Source organism: Danio rerio, chromosome 12 (genome assembly GCF_049306965.1).
Source record: "Danio rerio strain Tuebingen ecotype United States chromosome 12, GRCz12tu, whole genome shotgun sequence".
Classification (NCBI taxonomy): Eukaryota; Metazoa; Chordata; class Actinopteri; order Cypriniformes; family Danionidae; genus Danio; species Danio rerio.
Window position 1 is genome coordinate 48476381 of NC_133187.1, and position 21953 is coordinate 48498333.

The window sequence follows — 21953 nt, forward strand, 5'->3', positions numbered from 1 at the left end:
CAAATAAAGCTGAATTGAATAGGACTACTCTTCTGTAGTACATTAGGATAGGGGTGAACGCCACCCCTCTTCGCTCTTTGCATGTTATTATTTTGTTTTCAAATAGTTAGATGCTTCTGGGAAGTTAGATTTAGTTTGGGTTTTGTTCTATTCATTTCTTCAGCACCGCCCGCGTCCCTTCTGCCAGCTCTCCTGTTTTTTTCTCCGTCTTTGTATTCGTCTCAGTGTTTTATATATTGTATATAGTAAATTTTTGCTTTACTTACTTTTTCTTTATTTTGGATTATTTCGTTGTTTTTTTGTTCACTTTGGGTCTTGTAAATTAAAGCACATATTTTTGGTATTACTTTGGTTGTCTTTTGCACTTATTCACTGTTTGTATAAATATATTTAAAATACCTAAATGTCAAACCCCACCATCCCCTAGCATAACATCAGGGGTTTGTAACACTGTGTATGGAACGTAGCATTAGATATAGAGTTTATTAAGACTTATCACGACTGCATTTATGATCCGTTATTTTACTTGAATTCATATATAAGCAGTCTCAAAACAATAAATATATCCCATAACGTCACCTTTTATTTTAACCACAGTAACAGTATAGCATATTATCAATTTTTGCTACTTTTGGTTGTCATAAATGTACTTGTTAATAGCTAAATACATAGGAGACTCTGTAATATCAATTTCATTTTGTGTAAAGCTGATGCTTCGTAAACATATCAGCTGCATAGAGAACTCAATATTAATAAATAAACTCATAATAATTGATAGAAAGGCATTATAGAGGACTAGAGTGACTTTTCCACCCTCTTTCACTAAAACCTGCAATACAAGAATATTTCTGTCATTTGATAAGTGACTAAACTTCACCCCATTTAACCTGTGCTGCAGCATTCTTCTGCCTTTTAAACAGAAAGTAGCAAGATTCCTTTTGTTTTTTTTATTTGTTTTTTTATTTACTTTTTATGCATACGTATCATTGCACTACTGTTAAAAATAAAGGTAGCACTTTACAATATGACTATGCTAATATGCATTAATTTATGCTTTAATGTCCAGATAAACATCAGTTAATGAAAAACTGAATTTACATGAATGACTATATTTAAGCAAATGATAAAAGTGTGTATAATTAACAGATTGTCATAATATATGAATTGCTATGAATTTAATGACTTGGTGTATTAACTTTTAAAGAATTGCTTAGTCATATTAAAACACTTAATCTAATAATCATGCTTACTAACAGATGTTGATGCAGAGTTAATAAAAGAATAGTTTAATACATTAACTCATAATTATATGTGCTTTAGTTCAGCATAATTGTGTACTTGTATTGTGAAGTTCTCGTAATGAGGAAACATCTTTAAAGATAGCAGCAATCTTTCTTATGTTTAATGAGAAAAGTTGTTACAAAATCAAACAAGACAGACCATAACATCACTTTAATTGTGGAATAAATTTATTTTATCCTCAAATACCTTTTGAATGTTTATGCCGCTGTACTGAAACTTTACTAAATGCCTGAATCCTAAATTAAACACATTTTCACAAAACAATTTCTTTTAACTAATTACCTTTTATAACTTAAAGATTGAAAAAAAGAAAAAGACCAACCCAAGTTTTTTTTTTTTTTTTTTTTTTTTTTTTGTATAATTTGAATAAACGTATCATTTACTGTTTTGGATCTTTGTTAGACTGCTAAAGTATATCATGTCCTCACACATATATATAAGTCTGTGTAAAAATTTTAAGTAAATACCATATAAAATTGTTATATAATAAAGAGATACCACATCCATTAAAATGAGCCAAACTAAATGTTGCACTTTCTGTGTCAATAATCTAAAAAAGGGTGAAGAAACTCATCAGAGGAATGAACAACAGCACCAGAGAAGCACACAGACAAGAAGCCTCAGAAACCGTCACTTGGTCTGGGAGAAACTGAACATCTGTGAACAGAGAATATCAGTCAGTCTGATGAAATAAAAGATTATTTACAGCTGAATCAAACAGTGTTGAGGAGCAGCTCGACATGGAGATCAACAATTAGCCTAACTACATTTTTCAGAAACTTGACAATAGCTCAGCTATAAAACAATAGCTTTTCCACAAGATAGCTACTTTTTCCAGCAAAGAGAAGCGTAGTTTGACAACAGCTATATTTAATTCTGTAGACCTTGCAGATTTACATTTTGACACCTAGAGTCTGTTTGAGAAAAATGAAAATATATAATTAATGCTCAATAAAGCATTGAGCTTTGATTTTATAATTGTATTTACTGTTTTAAGTACCAAATAGTAACTTTAGAAGGGTAGTTTATTTATGTTAATGATGAGTAGCCCATAGTTTTGGAGCTCCAGTTTCAGAACAGCGTCCCCAACACTACATTCAGACATATGAAATGCTGACCTGTGTTTCCTCCAGACCACACTAGAGGACCCATAGATAGTGACGCACTGTCATGGAGATCCAGAGCCCTGCGCTCTCTCCGCTGCTCTCCAGAGTCACAGCTCTAGAAGAGAAAAGAGTCAAATCCAGCTGTGCAAATCCCTGATAAACATCACTGAACAAACACAAAACCAACAGGAGTGCACAAAATCCCCAGCAGAGGGCAGAACAAACATGTTTAACAGCCTTCATCATTAAACCTCAACACCATCATATCTCCCTGTCTGTGTTTAGTGCTGAAACATCAGTGGGAGATTCTGAAGACTTTTTAAACTCACCGTTGAGCATTGTTCACTGGACAGAAGGCAAAGGTGAACAGCACAGTGCAGGTAAAGCTTAGTGGAGTTTGCAGTGAAGATGAACATCCTGAAGGAGAAACGGCTGCTTGTGGAGACGCCGTTCTGCAGCAGCTTCACTGTGTCGTCCTCAGGATTGGGACACCTGACGAGATCAACAACCACAATCAACAAAGCAAAATATTTCATCACATGCATTCAACTCAGAAGTGATTTCCAGTTATTCATTTCACAAAAACTGAAATGTTGAATGTCTAAAATACTGAAAAGATACAAATCTCAGAGAATTCCAAGAGTAACATGGATTATTATTTATTCAGACACAGATTTTTAAAAGTGTTGTGAGTTAACACTGATGTTTAATGAAGAGAGAAGTCTTTACTCATCAATGATGAGGTCCCAGCGGAGACTGTAATCGGGGTCATTCACAGGTGTAGCCCAACACGTGTCCATCACCAGGGCAAACTGGCGGCTGTCGACCCCCTCAACACCAACCTCCACATGCATCTCCTGGTCCAGCTCTGCATCCTCTCTACCAGTGAAGGGCTGAGTGAACTCTTCATCCACATACGGGACCATCCGCACCTGATAAACCCCTTCACCAGAGGGGAGGACCTTGTACAGGGTGCTGTTTAAATTATAGATATATTGTTTTATGCATAAAACATATATTGAATGACTAGATTGTGTAAAATTGTCTAATTTTCAACTGCACCAATATTAAACAGTCAAACTGAAAGCAGAATGAGTGTTTAGTGGCACCTCTGCACTGGGTTGATCTCCGCGTTCATGGAAAGTGTTTGTGTTTGAGGATAAACACAGCTGAAAGAAAGCTTCAGGATTCTCACTCTGCTGATGAGACCTTCTGTTCCCGGCGTCCCCACAATATAGTTACTGTAGATGAAGTGGCTGCCGTTGGCCTGCAGACAACACATATACAATTTATTTGTTATTTTACTTGAATTGTTTATTTTATTTCTCAAGGAATAGCAGAAGTTATCGAGAAATAATGGTGCGTTATATAATATTGGTGGAGAATGCAGGCAAAAGTGTCAGTGTGTTTGGTAGCATGTTGTTCTTCAATCTTCATCACTGAATGAAAGACTTGAGAAGTCTCTAGGAAAGTTTGTTTGGTCCATTCCTATTATTTAAGATATTTCAGATCAACAGAGAGAACAGACAAATGGAGGGAGGTAGAATATCTTAGGGTGCTAGAGGAAGCAGCATGATGAATGAGGGCAGACAAATATGGAGGGGCAAGACTGTGGAGGGCTTTGAATGTCAACAACAAAACATCAATACAAAAATGAACCGGTAACCAGAGGTGCTGCTGCTGCAAGACAGGGGTGTTGTGATTAGAACAACTCAAGCAACCTTGTAGTAGAAAACAGATTTAACAGACAGGTAGTTGATTTTACCACAAGATTTGTGCCACAGATGTGTTGATCGTTGTCGAAGTTAAACTCCACTCTGCCGTTCTGGACGGTTCCTCTGCAGCTGGGGTCATTGAGGTGTAAGTGCTCAGCTGAAAAACCAGCTTCAAAAAGCTGACAGCGAGACACAGACATGGAGCCAGAGCTGCTCTCACAGGTCTCATTGAAATCTGAGAGAAAAACATGATCATTAATGACACAAAAACACCTTTTATTTCACATTTGACTGTAGAATCACACACTAACCAAAGGAGTCTTGAGCTGCTCGCTGTTTTTGGTGGCCTTTATTACATAAACAGCCATAAACACCATTTTTCATCCCACACCTTTCCTCTTCGGTGCAGTTGAGTTCAGAACAGGGGTTTCTGACATCTAGATGGACAAGTTAGTAATGTTCATTATTACAAGGTTTTCTGATAATTGTACACAAAAATAAAACCTTCACTTTGTATGATTTTTTTCTGTAATGTAATGAAGAGCACCTCATGAAGCCGCTTTGGAACAAATATAATTGTGAAAAGTGCAATACAAATACACTTGACAACAATTTACTTTAAATGTTTTGTTTTTTACTGCACTTTTACGATGTTTAAATGCATTCTAAGCACCTCACATATAAATTAGCAAATCAACTCCATATGCACGTTTACCTAAAATGAAACACAAACTTGCAGTCTAGGGGCTCTATTTTTATGGTCTAGCCACAAAGTCTGGGAGAGGAAGGGGGAGGGGGTGATGGAGAGTCGGTGGAGCGAGGAAGCGATCACAAAGTGAGGACCGGGGAAGGGGGGCGGGATGGAGCGACAACCCGGGGAAACCATTACAAACTGAGGAGAGATCACAAACTGAATAGTGGGGGGAGGGGGTCGGTGGAGCGATGACACTAGGAAGCGATCACAAACTGAGGAGGGGTAGTGTTTTGTAGCGACGACCGACCCTGGTATTTATATTTATGTAGAAAAGAGATATTGTAGTTTCTGTTGTGGTCGTCTCTGGCATGTCAGTTGTATAGCTAGTGTTAAACCTCACATCTAGAAACACAAATAAATGTCAGACAGAAAGCCATCATCTCTAACATAAACAGAAGGCAGAGTTAAATGTGTGTCCAGTACCTGCACAGTATGCTAAATTGCAGGTGGTCGGCCTCACAAACTCATAGACATAAAAACCTCCAGGACAGGCTTTGACTTGAATGGGATTGGACTGGAAATAGCAGCAGTTGTTTCTCCAGTGTGCGCAGACATTACGAGAGACCACTCCATCCTCAAGTGTTGGATGTCCTCCGCTCAGCCACAGTGGAGCATTAGTGCCGCAGCTATTCTCATCAACACATGTGTCTGGCATCTGAACACTCTGACCATTAATGAAGAGACGGTACCAGCCGCTCCAGCTCACCGCTCTGTCACACATTAACTGAGAGGAATCTTCGTTGCTGGTGGCTCTCCATGGCTCATCCAGGACGTTGTAGTTGTAGCAGGGGTCAACAGGGGGAGCTGTTGGGAGCATATTCATTAGTTATAGTGGTGTTGGCATTTGTCATCTCATGACAGAGCACTGAACAGGCAGCATTATGTTTCATGCTCACTGATGAGGACAGCAGACTGAGTACACTGTAGTGTTGATGAAGTAATGTCATTAAAGGGTTTAGCAAACCTGGACATAATTTATTGAGATTTAAACAGATTTGTTTCTGTTGAACATGAGTTAAGAATGGGTTATCATCTGTTAGAATTATTTTTAGAGAACAAATATATAATCGTGCAGGGTTTTCCCCAAATATCATCTTCTGGGTTAAATACCTATATTAGGGATAACATTTGAAGCAATTTTCCCTACACACTCTGTTTCAAGGGCGAAGAGGAAGGGGCACAAAAATAGAATTGGGATTGGACCTAAATCCTGGGGCTTTGAAATAATGCAAAATGAAACAAGGATACACATTTTAACTTGATTTGACTTCTCTGTCCTTGCATGCTTTTATTGCGTCATTCCCTCGAATCCTGAAGAGACAGGGCTAAGAGGCACGACGAGAGGGAAAACAAGGATGCACAAATGGGAATTGAGAAGCACCCCTCGGACTCAAAACACAGCTCTGCAGAGCTTTACTCCAACCAGCTCCAATGCAAATCTGCTTAATAGTTTCTAGTCTTGATTAGTTGGGTTACCTTGATGAGTTGGGTTAGCAGTGTTTGATTTGGCTAATCTGTTACTAGATTCTAATTTGTTTCTGAAGAAACTACTAATTGCTGTGCATTGATCAACATCATGTAACAGGTCTGTGAAGAATGCAAGAAAGAAAGATTTACCAGTGGTTGGTGGAGTAATGAAGTCTATGGATGTGATTGGCTGAGTTGTTGTCACGGCTGTGCTGAGCTTTGTTGAATCTTTTGGTATTAAGAACATGTTTATGTCATTATAAGATATTTTCAAATAAAATCCAGAAAAAATACAAGACTGAAGTGCACATGAATAAATACTCACCAATACAGTAAGCTGCGCAAAATCTTAAACGTTTAAACTCATACACATAATAATTTCCAGGACAAGCTTTGACCCTTATAGGGTGGGGGGCGAAAGAACAGCAGCCTCTCCATCCAGGAGCACAGACCTGACGGAGGACCACTCCATCTTCCAGCTTTGGGTGAGATCCATTGAGTGACAGTGGGTTATAAGTGCCACACATGCCTTCATTTGCACATGATTCTGGCATTTGAGCACTCTGACTGTTGTAGAACAGCCTGTAAAAGCCATTCCATGAATCACCCCAATCACAAAAGCTATAGTAGTTAGCAGGGTTTTCAGTGGATCTCCAAGGATCATCCAGACTGATGTAGTTGTCGCAGGGGTCGACACTTGGGGTGGGGAAAGACACTATTATAGAAAAAGAAAACAAGCAGAAAATACTGAAGATTCAATTTCCACATATAAGATAATGGATCATGTTTAAAAGCCCTGTATTGGTAGGTGTCCCTACAATAACTGACAAAGCATATCAGACACTGTGTAAAGATGAATATACCTGCACAATATCTTGGAGCTGGGATTGAAATAGGAGGCCTGGTAAACTTGTAGACATAATAATCTCCAGGACAAGCTTTGACTTGGATTGGGTTGGATCTGTAGTAACTGCAATAAGCATCACGGCTGCTGTGAACTTCACGAGTAACAACTCCATCTTCTAGTCGAGGATGAGATCCATGAAGCCACAGACCATTAACACCTCCACATGTCACATAAGAGGCACACCAGTCCGGCATCTGAGCACTCAATCCATTAAGTAAGAGTCTGTACCAGCCGTCCCATTCATAATTGTTGTCATGTTCGTTTACACCATTATACGTAGACAAGAAACTGTCTGTGCTTCTCCAGTTGTCATCGATAATGTTGTAGCTATTGCACGGGTCATAATCTGATAGTGAGAGATTATCAAATCAAAACTGGCACCTTTATTTATATAAACGTGTTTGTGTGTGTGTGTGTGTGTGTGTGTGTGTATACACTACTTACTAAAGGTGATAGTGGATCCAGTTAGTATATCTGGACTTGCAGTGGAATCCACCTGTGAGATAGTGCTGACATCTGATTTAATAACAAATAATATTTAATCATTACTGGATATTGTATAATCATTACTCAAATCATTCTAAATGCTTAAAAGAACAGTACCTGTACAGTATCCTGAACACCCGATATGTGGAGATGCAAGTTCATAGACGTAATAGTTTCCTGGACACGCTTTCACTCTGATGGGGACTGACTTGCTATCACAACAGCCTCTGCTCCAGTAATTACTACCACAGACCTCTCTGATCACCACTCCATCTTCTATCTGAGGGTGAGGACCATCAAGTACCAGATTCATGCCTGTGTTACAGATGAATCCAGTAGCACAGTTTTCTGGCATCCGGATGTTCATTCCATAGTAGAAAAGCCTGTACCAGCCACTCCAGGAGAATGACCACTCACAAACGAAATCTCCACTTTCATTGTTGGCTCTCCAGGGGCGATCCAGAGACTCATAGTTGTAGCAGGGGTCACTGCTGATGTTTGGGAGAGCAACTGTCATGGAGTTTAAAAAAGATAATGGTTAACCTGTGTACTGTATGGAAGATAGTAGAATACTGTAACCCAAAACACAATGATGTGTACATGTTGAGTAATTAAAATATAATCAGTGGAGGCAAAAGAAGGCAAGTGGGAGTTTGTAGATTCACATCCCAGCCAAGGGAAATAGGAGGTCACATCTTTCATCAAGGTTCTAAATTAAGTGCTCTCCAAATGATCCAATAGTATCTGGATGCAGCCTTTCATATGTAAACTGAGACTGCATAATCACACTTGCAATATCAGACACAATGCACTCAATGGAGCTGGTGATGTTAAAGTTGGGGTTAAGTGTGCACATTTTAAAGTAAAGAATTGATTTTAAAATATGATAATTCAGCATAGTCATATACAGACAGTGTGAATAAACTGTTAAAATGTTTAAAGTTCTGAGCATTAAGTAAATGCATTAATGGCCCGTTACCACTGAGTGGTACAGTACGGTACGGTTCGGTTTGGTATGCTTTTATGGCCGTTTTCTGTCACCATCCTGCACTTTGTCTCCATTCCCCTAGAGGTCCCTGTGTTTCCCCTCTGTCTTTGTTCTTCCTCGTGTGTTCTTGTTTACTTCATTTTGATCACCTGTAACTTGTTCTAGCCAGTGTATTTCAGTTGTCACTTTGTCTGTGTTCCTCACTCGTTTTTTGAGTCATCTCTGGTAAACTTGCCTTGCGTTTTCCTTGATCTCCTGAGCTACGTCTAGTAAGAGTGTTTTATTTTCCTTGTTGCTGACTGCATTATTGTCTGTTTGTTTTCTCCCCTCGTGGAGTTTTCTTTACATGTTTATTTTACTGTTAGAATATTTTGTATACCTCATTCTGAGAAGAACCTGAGTTGTCTGTTTTGCTACCTCATTTTTGAGAAGAATCTAAGTTGACTATTTTTAATAAATCCTTGTTTTCTGGATTCCCTCTTGGAGTGTTTTCGTTTCGGTCCAACACGACTTCCTCTTTGGCTTAGTGGTAAACACACCAGTTTCAACACCAGAGACCCGGGTTCAAGACCCGATTGTGACAGTTTTTGCTGTCAAAAAGTGTACCGATCCAAACTGTACCATACCACTTTTTCGGCATCCTTTCAAAAGGGTACCAAACGGGAGAAAGGGTACCAAAAGGTGGAGCTACACATGCAGCTGAACGCTGATTGGTTACGGAGATACGCAACAAGCTAGTGGAGCTACACAGAACGTAAACAAAGGAACCGCCATGTTTTTTTTTTTCATACAAAGCCGAGACATTACATTATGCTTTTGATAACGAGCATGGATGACCCGAGCTTAAACAAACCTTGTCGTCGTCTCGATGAACAGACACAAAGCCAAGAAGAAAAGTATGTCGTGTGCAGTTGTTGCTTTACAAGCCCGTCTAAATGTGCTAGCGGTATTCGATTTCTTTCGGGAGCTTGCAATCGTTTCTATATTTTATATAACGACCTTCGGGAGTGAAACGCGAAAAAAAAAAAAAGAGAAGCCGTCAACACACAGGAGCAAAATTGTTTTAGCAACCTGAATCATGAACAAACTGCCATGTTTATCTTCGCCTTTTGGGTTATTATGAACTGGGAATGACAAAATGACTCTCTAACAGAGTTTACATGTGCTGGTGAAGATTACAGACACAGATGAGAGGTTTGCGCTGACTGTGGGCTATGTTTTGTGTTGTTTATGAACTCAAATAAGGACTAAATGTCTGCTATGTGTAGTGTTTCTGTAATTAATAATATATCGGAGACTGTAAGGGGCTGTATGTGTTCACATATGTTGCATTTATATTTTTATTTTATATAATTATAGACATTACAGTAGCCTATTTTGAACTGTCATTGATCTGCAGTTATAATCAAATCATGTTCATAAAAAAGTTAGTAATAAACATTTATAAACAAGTGTTTATGTGTATAAAGCAGCTGTTTTGTAAGAAGTGCTGCTCATTATGATATGTGAACGACCCGTACAGCTTTACTTAGACATTTATTTGAGCGAGCATGACGTCAACTCAACCTTTGTCATACACCACGCCCACCAAAAGAGTACCTTTTGTGGTGGAAACGCAAGCCTGATAAAGGTGACCCGTACCAACCGGAACCGTACCGTACTGTACTAGTCAGTGGAAATGAGGCATAAGTAAAGGCTATTCAGTTCCGTGGTGACATCTGCTGCATTAATAATGGATTACAGACAACTGCTTAAATATTATTTTAATCTAAATTGATTTGCACCTGCACAGTATGAAGGTCTGAGGATCGACAGATCTGGCTTGACAAGTTCATAGACGTAATAATCTCCTGGACAGGCTTTGACTTGAATGGATGTGGATTTGTATTTTGTACAATTATTGGACGCAATATCACTTCCCAATACATCACGGGTCACCACTCCATCCTCAAGTGTTGGATGAGAACCGTTGAGATACAGTCCAGTTTCACCACCACATCCCATATAATTTATACACCAATCAGACATCTTGGCACTTTGTCCACTGAGATACAGCCGATACCAGCCGCTCCATTCAACCATGGTGTCATTATATTCATAGTAGGACCAATGTCTTGTATCTCGCCAGTATTCATCCAGAGTGGTATATTCATAACATGGATCAAAGCTGGAAGTAGTATATACTGAAACAATCAAGACAAAAAGGAGAGTATGACAATGTTATAATAAACACTTCTGTGCATTATAATTAGCATTTTTATTTAAGATAAAGTGGAACAGACAGTACATCTGATAAACTTCTATGTGTGTATTAAAGAGAAGATAAGGTGATGATGGATGAGAGAACCTGACTAACCAGTCTGTCCACTTAGAGTTAACACCAATATATCTTACACACTGCATTAAACATCTTCAGAGTGTTTAAGGTTGGAATTTGAATGTACAGTATTATGAAACCACTATCTAGATTTTTACAAATTAGGATTATTATAATAGCAGTTGTTTAAAAAATACTACAGTGACTTTGAATCTACTTAAAGGGGTAATTAAATTTGAATATAGGTCTTTGTTCCCCCTCAGATTGTTTAAAGCTTTAAGAGTTTCTGTTTTTCACTCATGAACACTACATAATCATTGACATCCATAGTAGGAAAAACAAATGTGATGGAAGTCAATGGTTTCTGGTTCAAAATATCAGTCAATAAGTCAATGGTTTCCAGTTTCCAGCTTTCTTCAAAATATCTTCTTTTGTAGAATAAGAAACTCAAACAGGTTCAGCACAAATGGAGGGAGAGTAAATGATGACAGAATTTCAGTTTTGGGTGAACTGTACCTTTAAATGTAAACACTTGTTAATTAGGTAAAATCTCCTTTAAACCATGTATTATGCTGATTTGACAGTATATCTGCACATGCTGTGTGTTGCTGGAAAATAATGTAATTTTCTGCCAGTTTCCTATCAGTCACTCTGGTCTGTGCTGTTCCTGCTCTGACCAGCAGGTGAAGCCAGTGTTACTGTTCTGCTGTCAATCATAGATCATCCCACCTGTGACTCCACCCCTTTCACCTGTTGCTCATTAGCATCTCATTATCCACTAGCTTATATATTTCTTCAGCTTGAAGTTAACCTTTAGGTTGATTTTTAAAATGTTTTTTTTTTTTTTTGTTTTGTTTTGTGTTTGTTTTACTTCACTTTAACCCTATTATATTAAAGTCTTTAGACATTTACCAGATTCTTGTTTTAAAAGCTTTTTCGTTGTTGTTTAATTTGCTAAACATGCAAATACTAGAAGTAATTACCAGCCATTTCATTTTCTTAACTGCAATAAAGCATGGTGTTTGTGCTCTACGTGCTATTATTTTATTCATATTGCTGCAATGTTTCATATTACCACTTATATTGCTACTGCTGATGCTGACATTCATAAAAAAGATCTCTTCTTTAACAGACGCACAGAGAGCTCACGACATCATACTGTTCAGTTATACTATAAAAACAGTTCAGGTACAATTTAATTTCTCTTCCTCGTCCTGTCTTTTGTTTCATGTAGAATTTTAAGGACTTGCTGATTACTCCAACAATATCTCATGGCAATTCGTAATTTTTGATTTAGTGGCTATGATGCTAAAGGAAACAAGGATACACATTTTAACTTGATTTAACTTCTCTGTCCTTGCATCATTTTATTGCATCATTCCCTCGAATCCTTAAGGGGTGGGGCTAAGAGGCCAACGAGAGGGAAAACAAGGATGCACAAATAAGAATTGAGAAGCACCTCTCGAACTCCACTCACACCTTTCCGGAGATTTGCTCCAACCAGCTCCAATGCAAATCTGCTTAATAGTTTCAAGTCTTGAACACCTTGATGAGTTGGGTTAGCGGTGTTTGATTTGGGTAATCTGTTACTAGATTCTAATTTGTTTCTGAAGAAACTACTAATTGCTGTGCATTGATCAACATCATGTAACAGGTCTGTGAAGAATGCAAGAAAGAAAGATTTACCAGTGGTTGGTGGAGTAATGAAGTCTATGGATGTGATTGGCTGGGTTGTTGTCACGGCTGTGCTGAGCTTTGTTGAATCTTTTAGTATTAAGAACATGTTTATGTCATTATAAGATATTTTCAAACAAAATCCAGAAAAAATACAAGACTGAAGTGCACATGAATAAATACTCACCAATACAGTAAGCTGTTTGATATCTTTGTCGTTTAAACTCATACACATAATAATCTCCAGGACAGGCTTTGACCCTTATAGGGTAGGATGTGAAAGTACAGCAGCCTTTTTTACCAGGAGCACAAACATGACGGAGGACCACTCCATCTTCCAGCTTTGGGTGAGATCCATTGAGCGACAGTGGGTAAAAAGTGCCACACATGCCTTCATTTACACATGATTCTGGCATTTGAGCACTCTGATTGTTATAAAACAGCCTGTAAAAGCCATTCCATGAATCACCCTAATCATGATTAACGTTACTGAAGTTAACAGGGTTTTCAGTGGATCTCCAAGGATCATCCAGACTGATGTAGTTGTCGCAGGGGTCGACACTTGGGGTGGGGAAAGACACTATTATAGAAAAAGAAAACAAGCAGAAAATACTGAAGATTACATTTCCACATATAAGATAATGGATCATGTTTAAAAGCCCTGTATTGGTAGGTGTCCCTACAATAACTTACAAAGCATATCAGACACTGTGTAAAGATGAATATACCTGCACAATATCTTGGAACTGGGACTGAAAGAGGAGGCCTGGTAAACTTGTAGACATAATAATCTCCAGGACAAGCTTTGACTTGGATTGGGTTGGATTTGTATCGACTGCAGTCATCATTAAGGGACCCATAAACTTCTCGAGTAACAACTCCATCTTCTAGTCGAGGATGAGATCCATGAAGCCACAGTGCAGTAACACCTCCACATGTCATGTAAGAGGCACACCAGTCCGGCATCTGAGCACTCAATCCATTAAGGTAGAGTCTGTACCAGCCGTCCCATTCATGATTGCTGTCATGTCCATTTACATCATTATTCAGAGACAAGAAACTGCCTGTGCTTCTCCAGTCGTCATCGATAATGTTGTAGCTATTGCACGGGTCATAATCTGTTAGTGAGAGATTATCAAATCAAAACTGGCACCTTTATTTATATAAACGTGTTTGTGTGTGTGTGTGTGTGTGTGTGTGTGTGTGTGTGTGTGTGTGTGTGTGTGTGTGTGTGTGTGTGTGTGTGTGTGTGTGTGTGTGTGTGTATGTGTGTGTGTACAATACTTACTAAAGGTGATAGTGGATCCAGTTAGTATATCTGGACTTGCAGTGGAATCCACCTGTGAGATAGTGCTGACATCTGATTTAATAACAAATATATATATATATATATATATATATATATATATATATATATATATATATATATATATATATATATATATATATATATATATATATATATATATATATGTATGTATATATTTAAACATTACTGGATATTTTATAATCATTACTCAAATCATTTCAAAAGCTAGAAAGACGTGTGGTAGAGAGAACAGTACCTGTACAGTATCCTGAACACCCGATATGTGGAAACACAAGTTCATAGACGTAATAGTTTCCTGGACACGCTTTCACTCTGATGGGGACTGACTTGCTATCACAACAGCCTCTGCTCCAGTAATTACTACCACAGACTTCTCTGATCACCACTCCATCCTCAATCTGAGGGTGAGGACCATCGAGTACCAGATTCATTTGTGTTCTACAGTTGAATCCAGTAGCACAGGTTTCTGGCATCCGGATGTTCATTCCATTGTAGAAAAGCCTGTACCAGCCACTCCAGGAGAATAAATTATCACAAACGACATCTGTACTTTCATTGTTGGCTCTCCAGGGGCGATCCAGAGACTCATAGTTGTAGCAGGGGTCACTGCTGATGTTTGGGAGAGCAACTGTCATGGAGTTTAAAAAAGATAATGGTTAACCTGTGTACTGTATGGAAGATAGTAGAATACTGTAACCCAAAACACAATGATGTGTACATGTTGAGTAATTAAATATAATCAGTGGAGGCAAAAGAAGGCAAGTGGGAGTTTGTAGATTCACATCCCAGCCAAGGGAAATAAGAGGTCACATCTTTCATCAAGGTTCTAAATTAAGTGCTCTCCAAATGATCCAATAGTATCTGGATGCAGCCTTTCATATGTAAACTGAGACTGCATAATCACACTTGCAATATCAGACACAATGCACTCAATGGAGCTGGTGATGTCACTGTGTGGGGTTGGGGTTAAAGTTGGGGTTAAGTGTGCGCATTAAAAGCTTTGCATGTAGCTCAGATTGTAACTGCACCTGGTCTGCATCCAGAACCCTCTCCAATGATCAAGCATTTTAAGGTAAAGAATTGATTTTAAAATATTATAATTCAGCATGGTCATATACAGACAGTGCAAATAAACGGTTAAAATATTTAAAGTTCTGACCATTAAGCAAATGCATTAAGTAAAGGCTATTCAGTTCCATGGTGAAATCTGCTGCATCAATAATGGATTACAGACAACTGCTTAAATATTATTTTAATCTAAACTGATTTGCACCTGCACAGTATGAAGGTCTGGGGATCGACAGATCTGGCTTGACAAGTTCATAGACGTAATAATCTCCTGGACAGGCTTTAACTTGGATGGATGTGGATCTGTATTTTGTACAATTATTGGTCCACATATCACTTCCCAAAACATCACGGGTCACCACTCCATCCTCAAGTGTTGGATGAGAACCGTTGAGATACAGTCCAGTTTCACCACCACATCCCTTATAATTTATACACCACTCAGACATCTTGGCACTTTGTCCACTGAGATACAGCCGATACCAGCCGCTCCATTCAACCATGGTGTCATTATATTCATAGTAGTGCCAATGTCTTATATCTCGCCCGTATTCATCCAGAGTGGTATATTCATAACATGGATCAAAGCTGGAAGTAGTATATACTGAAACAATCAAGACAAAAAGGAGAGTATGACAATGTTATAATAAACACCTCTGTGCATTATAATTAGCATTTTTATTTAAGATAAAGTGGAACAGACAGTACATCTGATAAACTTCTATGTGTGTATTAAAGAGAAGATAAGGTGATGATGGATGAGAGAACCTGACTAACCAGTCTGTCCACTTAGAGTTAACACCAATATATCTTACACACTGCATTAAACATCTTCAGGGTCTTTAAGGTTCAGATTTAAATTTTACAGTATTATGAAACCACTATCTGGATTTTTACTTATTAGGATTATTATAATAGCAGTTGTTTCAAAAAATACCACGGTGGCTTTGAATCTACTTAAAGGGGTAATTCACATGAAAATAAAAAATAAAAAACTCGCTCTTTATTCCCCCTCAGATGGTTGAAAGCTTTAAGAGTTTCTGTTTTTCTCTCATGAACACTACATAACACACTATGAAGAATGTTGGAAACGGGTAACCATTAAACATTCATAGTAGGAAAAACAAATATGATGGAAGTCAATGGTTTCTGGTTCAAAATATCAGTCAATAAGTCAATGGTTTCCAGTTTCCAGCTTTCTTCAAAATATCTTCTTTTGCAGAATAAGAAACTCAAACAGGTTCAGCACAAATGGAGGGAGAGTAAATGATGACCGAATTTCAGTTTTGGGTGAACTGTACCTTTAAATGTAAACACTTGTTGATTAGGTAAAATCTCCTTTAAGCCATGTATTATGTTGATTTGACAGTATATCTGCACATGCTGTGTGTTTCTGGAAAATATTGTCATTTTCTGCTAGTTTCCTATCATTCACTCTGGTCTGTGCTGTTCCTGACCAGCAGGTGAAGCCAGTGTTACTGTTCTGCTGTCAATCATAGATTATCCCACCTGTGACTCCGCCCATTACACCTGTTGCTCATTAGCATCTCATTATCCACTAGCTTATATATTTCTTCAGCTTGAAGTTAACCTTTAGGTTGATTTTTAAAATGTTTTTTTTTTGTTTTTTTTGTTTTGTGTTTGTTTTACTTTACTTTAACCCTATTCTATTAAAGTCTTTAGACATTTACCAGATTCTTGTTTTAAAAGCTTTTTCGTTGTTGTTTAATTTGCTAAACATGCAAATACTAGTAGTAATTACCAGCCATTTCATTTTCTTAACTGCAATAAAGCATGGTGTTTGTGCTCTACATGCTATTATTTTATTCATATTGCTGCAATGTTTCATATTAACACTTATATTGCTACTGCTGATGCCGATATTCATAAAAAAAGATCTCTCCTTTAACAGACGCATAGAGAGCTCACGACATCATACTGTTAAGTTATACTATAAAAACAGCTCAGGTAAAATTTAATTTCTCTTCCTCGTCCTGTCTTTTGCTTCATGTAGAATTTTAAAGACTTACTAATTACTCCAACAATATCTCACGGCAATTTGTAAAGTTTTCATTTAGTGGCTAAATCGCATGAATTTTCTGTAATCTCACTCAAACAATTCCCCCAATGATGGTCGGGTTTAGGGGCAGGGTTTGGTGCCACGTCTCCATTTAAAAATCGTACATTTTTGATAAAACATCATACTTTTTTTGTATGAATTTGTACAAATTAGACACTAAAATGACAACATTTAAAATAGTTACATTTCCTCATGAGAGCTCAATTGATTCCAAACTATTTTAAAGTTTTTATTTCCCTGTTGTTTTAATTTTTATTTTCCTGTTTCATTTTCTTGTTAAAAGCAAAATGTTGGAAATAGTCGAGTGAAATTTGAAAACTGAAAGTTGGAAATAGCCATTGGGATTGATAAAAGTACATAAATAAAAAGTCATACTACTGGTTTCCAACATTTTTCAGTTTTATCTTGTTTTTTTTTTTCACTTATATTTATTTTATTTGTGTTGAAAGAAACTCAAACAGGTTAAGAACAAGTGGGGGACGAGTAAATGGCAGAATTTTCAATTTGGGTGAACTTTCCCTTTAAGAGTGACTATAACTGTGTTTAGTTTTAATCAGATGTGCAGCTTTAGTGTATATCAACCTGATATTTGCCAGTGTTTGTTTTTCCTTTTGCTCTTTAATTTCTATATTTTATTCTAAGTAAAGGATAAAAGTTAATCAAAAAAGGATAAAAAAAAGTTAAGTTGTACCTGTTGTTTGTCCACTGGTTATTTCACCTGTTAATTAAACAACATTTTAATTATTTTACAGTATTTTAAAGTCAATTCAGATTGAAAAGGTCTCATTATATAAAAGTCTCACCATGAATTATGAGCAGCGACACACACAGTGAGATCAAAAACTTCATAGTGACGAATGAAACCTGCACACACACGACATGCATTCATATGAGATGTTTCTGTAGATTTATTTTTTTTTAATTATTACTGCAATTTGATTAAATTTTTACAAATAAATAAAATGAACATTTTACTAAATATGTTTAACCCGTTAAAAGCAGAAGAGTCTTTAAAGTGTGTGAATAAGAGAAGTATTTACCTGAGGTCAGATGCTGCAGCAGAGCAAACTCAGGCAGATTTAACACAGACGATGATCAACTGCAGATCTTATAGTCGTGTTCGTGCATTTATTAATAACTTTAGGAGGATATTTCCTGGAACGAGCACAATTTTCAAAACAACCTTAAACCAGTTATTTGTTTTTCATCTGTGATCAGAATGTTTGTGATTTAAGTTGATTGACTTCTGCATTTGTCTGCAGTCACTGTGACGTTCTTTCACTTTGTGCTTGAACAGATGTAAATGTAGACGGAATGATGAGCAGCCAGTTTTATATTTCCTTCTCGTAGACGTCCTTACAAAAAATCCTCAAGACCTCAAGGCTTGTAAACACAAAAAACACTTTCATGTGTCTGAATAATGGATATTCGTTATAAAACTCTAAAGGGATGCAGGTGGCCGAGTTTGATGATGTTTGTGTGATGAGTAAATTAAAAAATATAGACTTTATGTACAGTATAATTAATTAATTTTTTCATATGTACAGTCATATTCTTTTTCTTTTTTCAAATATTTTCAAAAATGATGTTTAGGCAAGCTAGATTTTTTCACAGTTTTTCCTTTAATATTTTTTCTTCTGGAGAAAGTCCTACTTGTCTTACTTGTCAGTCTTACTTGACTGCTAGAATAAACAATAGTATCTGGATGCAGCCTTTATGATGCAAGCTAAGATTGCATCACTTAGCCATGTCAGTGTCAATGTCAGTACACAATGCACTCAATAAAGTGAGTAATGTCTCTGTGAGGGTTAGAGTTGAGGTTAGGTGAGCCCATTAAAAAGCATTGGATGCAGCTCAGATTGCACTGCACCAGGTCTGCATCCAGACCACTCTCAGAATAAAAGCAGTTTTTAATTTATGTTTAAGTCACTTTAGGGTCAATATTAAGCAATATTTGTTTTGTGTTGTCTACAGAACAAACCATTGTTATACAATTATTTGCCTAAACGTAAAAACGGGCTGGATAAGTTGCTGGTTCATTCCGCTGTGATGACCCCAGATTAATAAAGGGACTAATCCAAAAAGAAAATGAATGAAGGAATAAATTTAGAACTAGATCGGATGGACTTATTGGGCTGTATTGTGATGTGAAACTTAGCCTACCAGAACTTTTAGCAAAGGTGGAACTTTTTTATTTATTTACGACAAAATAATTATGCTAGAAATGTTTCTGGATGAGGTATTTGTGTGATTTATAGTCATTGATCAAATAAGAAGAATCGGTAACACTTTACAATAGGGTTCATTAGTTAATGCATTTACTAACATGAACTTATCATGAACAACACATGTAAAGCATTTATTCATCATAATTGAACATTTACTAATGCATTATTAACATCCAAGTCAATGCTTGTTAACATTAGTTAATGGACTGAATTAACATGAACTAACAATGAACTACTGTATTGTCATTAACTAACATTAACTAACATGAGCAAATACAGTAGTAAATGTATTGTTTATTGTTTGTTCCCATTAGTAAATGCATTAATTAACATTAACTAATGAACATTGTAAAGTGTGACTGAAAAATTGATAATAACTTTTTTTTAAAATGTAAATAAAACCCTAAATTTAAATATTTTCATCATATACTTTAATTAAACATTTCAGAGCTTGAAAGTATTCTTTAAATCTGGACAAAAAGTGTCTCTATGGCCTTAAAAGTGTGTGGGAGTTTTGCCAGCGCTATTGAAATGATTAATTGTCATGAAACAAAAATCGACCATACCTTGTTAGTACAAATCCCTATACATGTAGCCTTGTGATTTAAGCAATTAAACCATTTAAATAATTTTATACGTAAAAAGGGCCAAAAAGAAAATCCGATTTTTTTTTCAAAAGTAACTAGAACTTATAAAAGAGTCATTTGTAAAATGTAACCCAAGCTCATTGTGGAAACGTAGCCCCGCGGACGTTTCTGGAGACCGCGATTTACATGGCCAGAGGTACCTACGGCCGCGTTTAGTTTTTTCTTGAGCGAACGCTGCGGGGCAATGTGGTGCCGCTCTGCTCCTCCTCTTCGCGCTCGTCGGCCGACGGCTCGCCTCCGAGTGAAGGGCTTTCCCGATGCAACCAGTTTGTCCGCTTAGCTCGCAGCGTTACGTCGGCGGAGCGGAGGCTTGGAGGAGGATGAGCCGGCCACGGGGACGACCAGGATCGAGTCCGAGGAGCAGCGGTTCCAGAATTCAGGTAAGATGAAAAACAGAATCCAAAAAATAAGGGCAAGAACAAGGCGAGATCCGAAAACGCGGTCGAAATCAAAGACGAGGGCTTTTGATTTTTTTTTTTCTGGACGGCTTTTGCAAACCGTTGCTTGGGTTTAAGGAAGGAGGAGGAGGAGGAGCAAGAGGACGGCGGCCGGGTCGGCCGCCTGGTCGATAGTTCGGTCGTTCAGCCAGCCAGTCGGACGGACGGTCGCTCCATAGCAGCCTCCGGCGGCTTTTCGTGCGAGAACAGCACGGGCGCTCGAGATGCGAAAAAGTTTGCACAGCGGCCTCTCGCGGATCCAGGAAAAAACTGCTCAAATACGTACCTCCCGGGACGTATTTCGTGGTCCGCAGAAATGTCCCCGGGGCTGCGTTTCCACAATGAGCCCGGGTTGGTAAAATATTAGTATTATTTACTAAAATGTGTATTATTTTAGCAGTGTAATTGTATACTAACTGGTACAAATATTCTGTTCTCTTTCCATATGTGAGAGAACATCAACAAATAAAATAAAAATTTCACAAGCACATTTAGTCTAATTAATTATTATATTATCAATAATAATGTTTTTTTATTTGTATGAATCGATAGACAGTTCCTATGCAATGTTTTTATAGGTTGCTGAGAATACATTTCAGGTGTTCAATATGTCAGTTTCGAAAATAAAAATTGGTGCTGGAAAAAGTGCTTTAAAGTCTTTGATTTTCATCAGGCTGTGCCTGTATGAACCCTGTGTAAAATCAGTGTCACATTTTCAATCGTGAGGTGATGGTCAATTGTAAGCTCTCTTGGTCGTCAGGTCGTGTGATGTATGTTGCCGAACTGTATTCAAATGTTAGAAATGTAAAAACACCACATTTTGAAATGTACCTGCAGTAGATCAATGTAGTTTATTTGTGTGTGCTGCGCTCATAAACTTAAGGAAACGCTGCTCATTTGTTTGATTTCTCTTTGAGAAGCTGCTCAAGCCTCAAAAATTTAAGGTCCTCGCATCCTCACTGAGTCCAAAACTGTCATATTTGTTTTTTCATATTCGTCAATTGGTGGCTCACAAATGTCAAGAACAACCCTCAAATTATTTGCACTGAGACCCCAACTGCAATGAACCAGCTTTGGGGGTGCCCAGCTTGCAAAAGCTTGAGAACTCCTGCCTAGTAGACTAGTAGTCCTTATGAAAAGATGTAAGAGTATTCAGTGAGAGAGGACACTGTTCTAAATAATGAACTGTTCTGACTTTAAATACATCCGTCTCATGCATCTTTTACACATCGCTTTCTGTTTAGCTAAGACCTAGAAAAATAAAAGGACAAATCTGTGTGATTAAGCAATGACTGAAGTTCCCCTCGTGTTACCAGACAACAATGCAACCAGTACATCAACATTCTACAGAACCATCAGAACTCAAAACAAACACACTGTTTACACTTGAAAACCACAGCACCAACATCAATGTGTTACATTAGGTGAAGAGAGTGCGGATCCAAAT

The 21953-nt window shown here is 37.6% G+C and overlaps 1 protein-coding gene across 1 annotated transcript; it reads right to left on the reverse strand.

Moving 5' to 3' along the window:
* Positions 1-218: 218 nt before the first annotated feature.
* LOC108179123 (uncharacterized) lies at positions 219-18466 on the reverse strand. Its single transcript, XM_068224834.2, has 23 exons — positions 18235-18466; positions 17998-18058; positions 17886-17912; positions 15320-15718; positions 14282-14674; positions 14005-14076; positions 13445-13834; positions 12904-13296; positions 12729-12806; positions 10510-10908; positions 7855-8247; positions 7696-7767; positions 7208-7597; positions 6670-7059; positions 6495-6572; positions 5301-5681; positions 4435-4560; positions 4174-4358; positions 3518-3675; positions 3138-3383; positions 2738-2900; positions 2421-2523; positions 219-1959 (listed from the first exon to the last, which is right to left on the reverse strand). The coding sequence occupies exons 8-23, from the start codon at positions 13130-13132 to the stop codon at positions 1853-1855; spliced, it is 3498 nt and encodes a 1165-aa protein (XP_068080935.2). The 5' UTR covers positions 13133-13296; positions 13445-13834; positions 14005-14076; positions 14282-14674; positions 15320-15718; positions 17886-17912; positions 17998-18058; positions 18235-18466; the 3' UTR covers positions 219-1852.
* Between the last annotated feature and the right edge of the window lie 3487 nt (positions 18467-21953).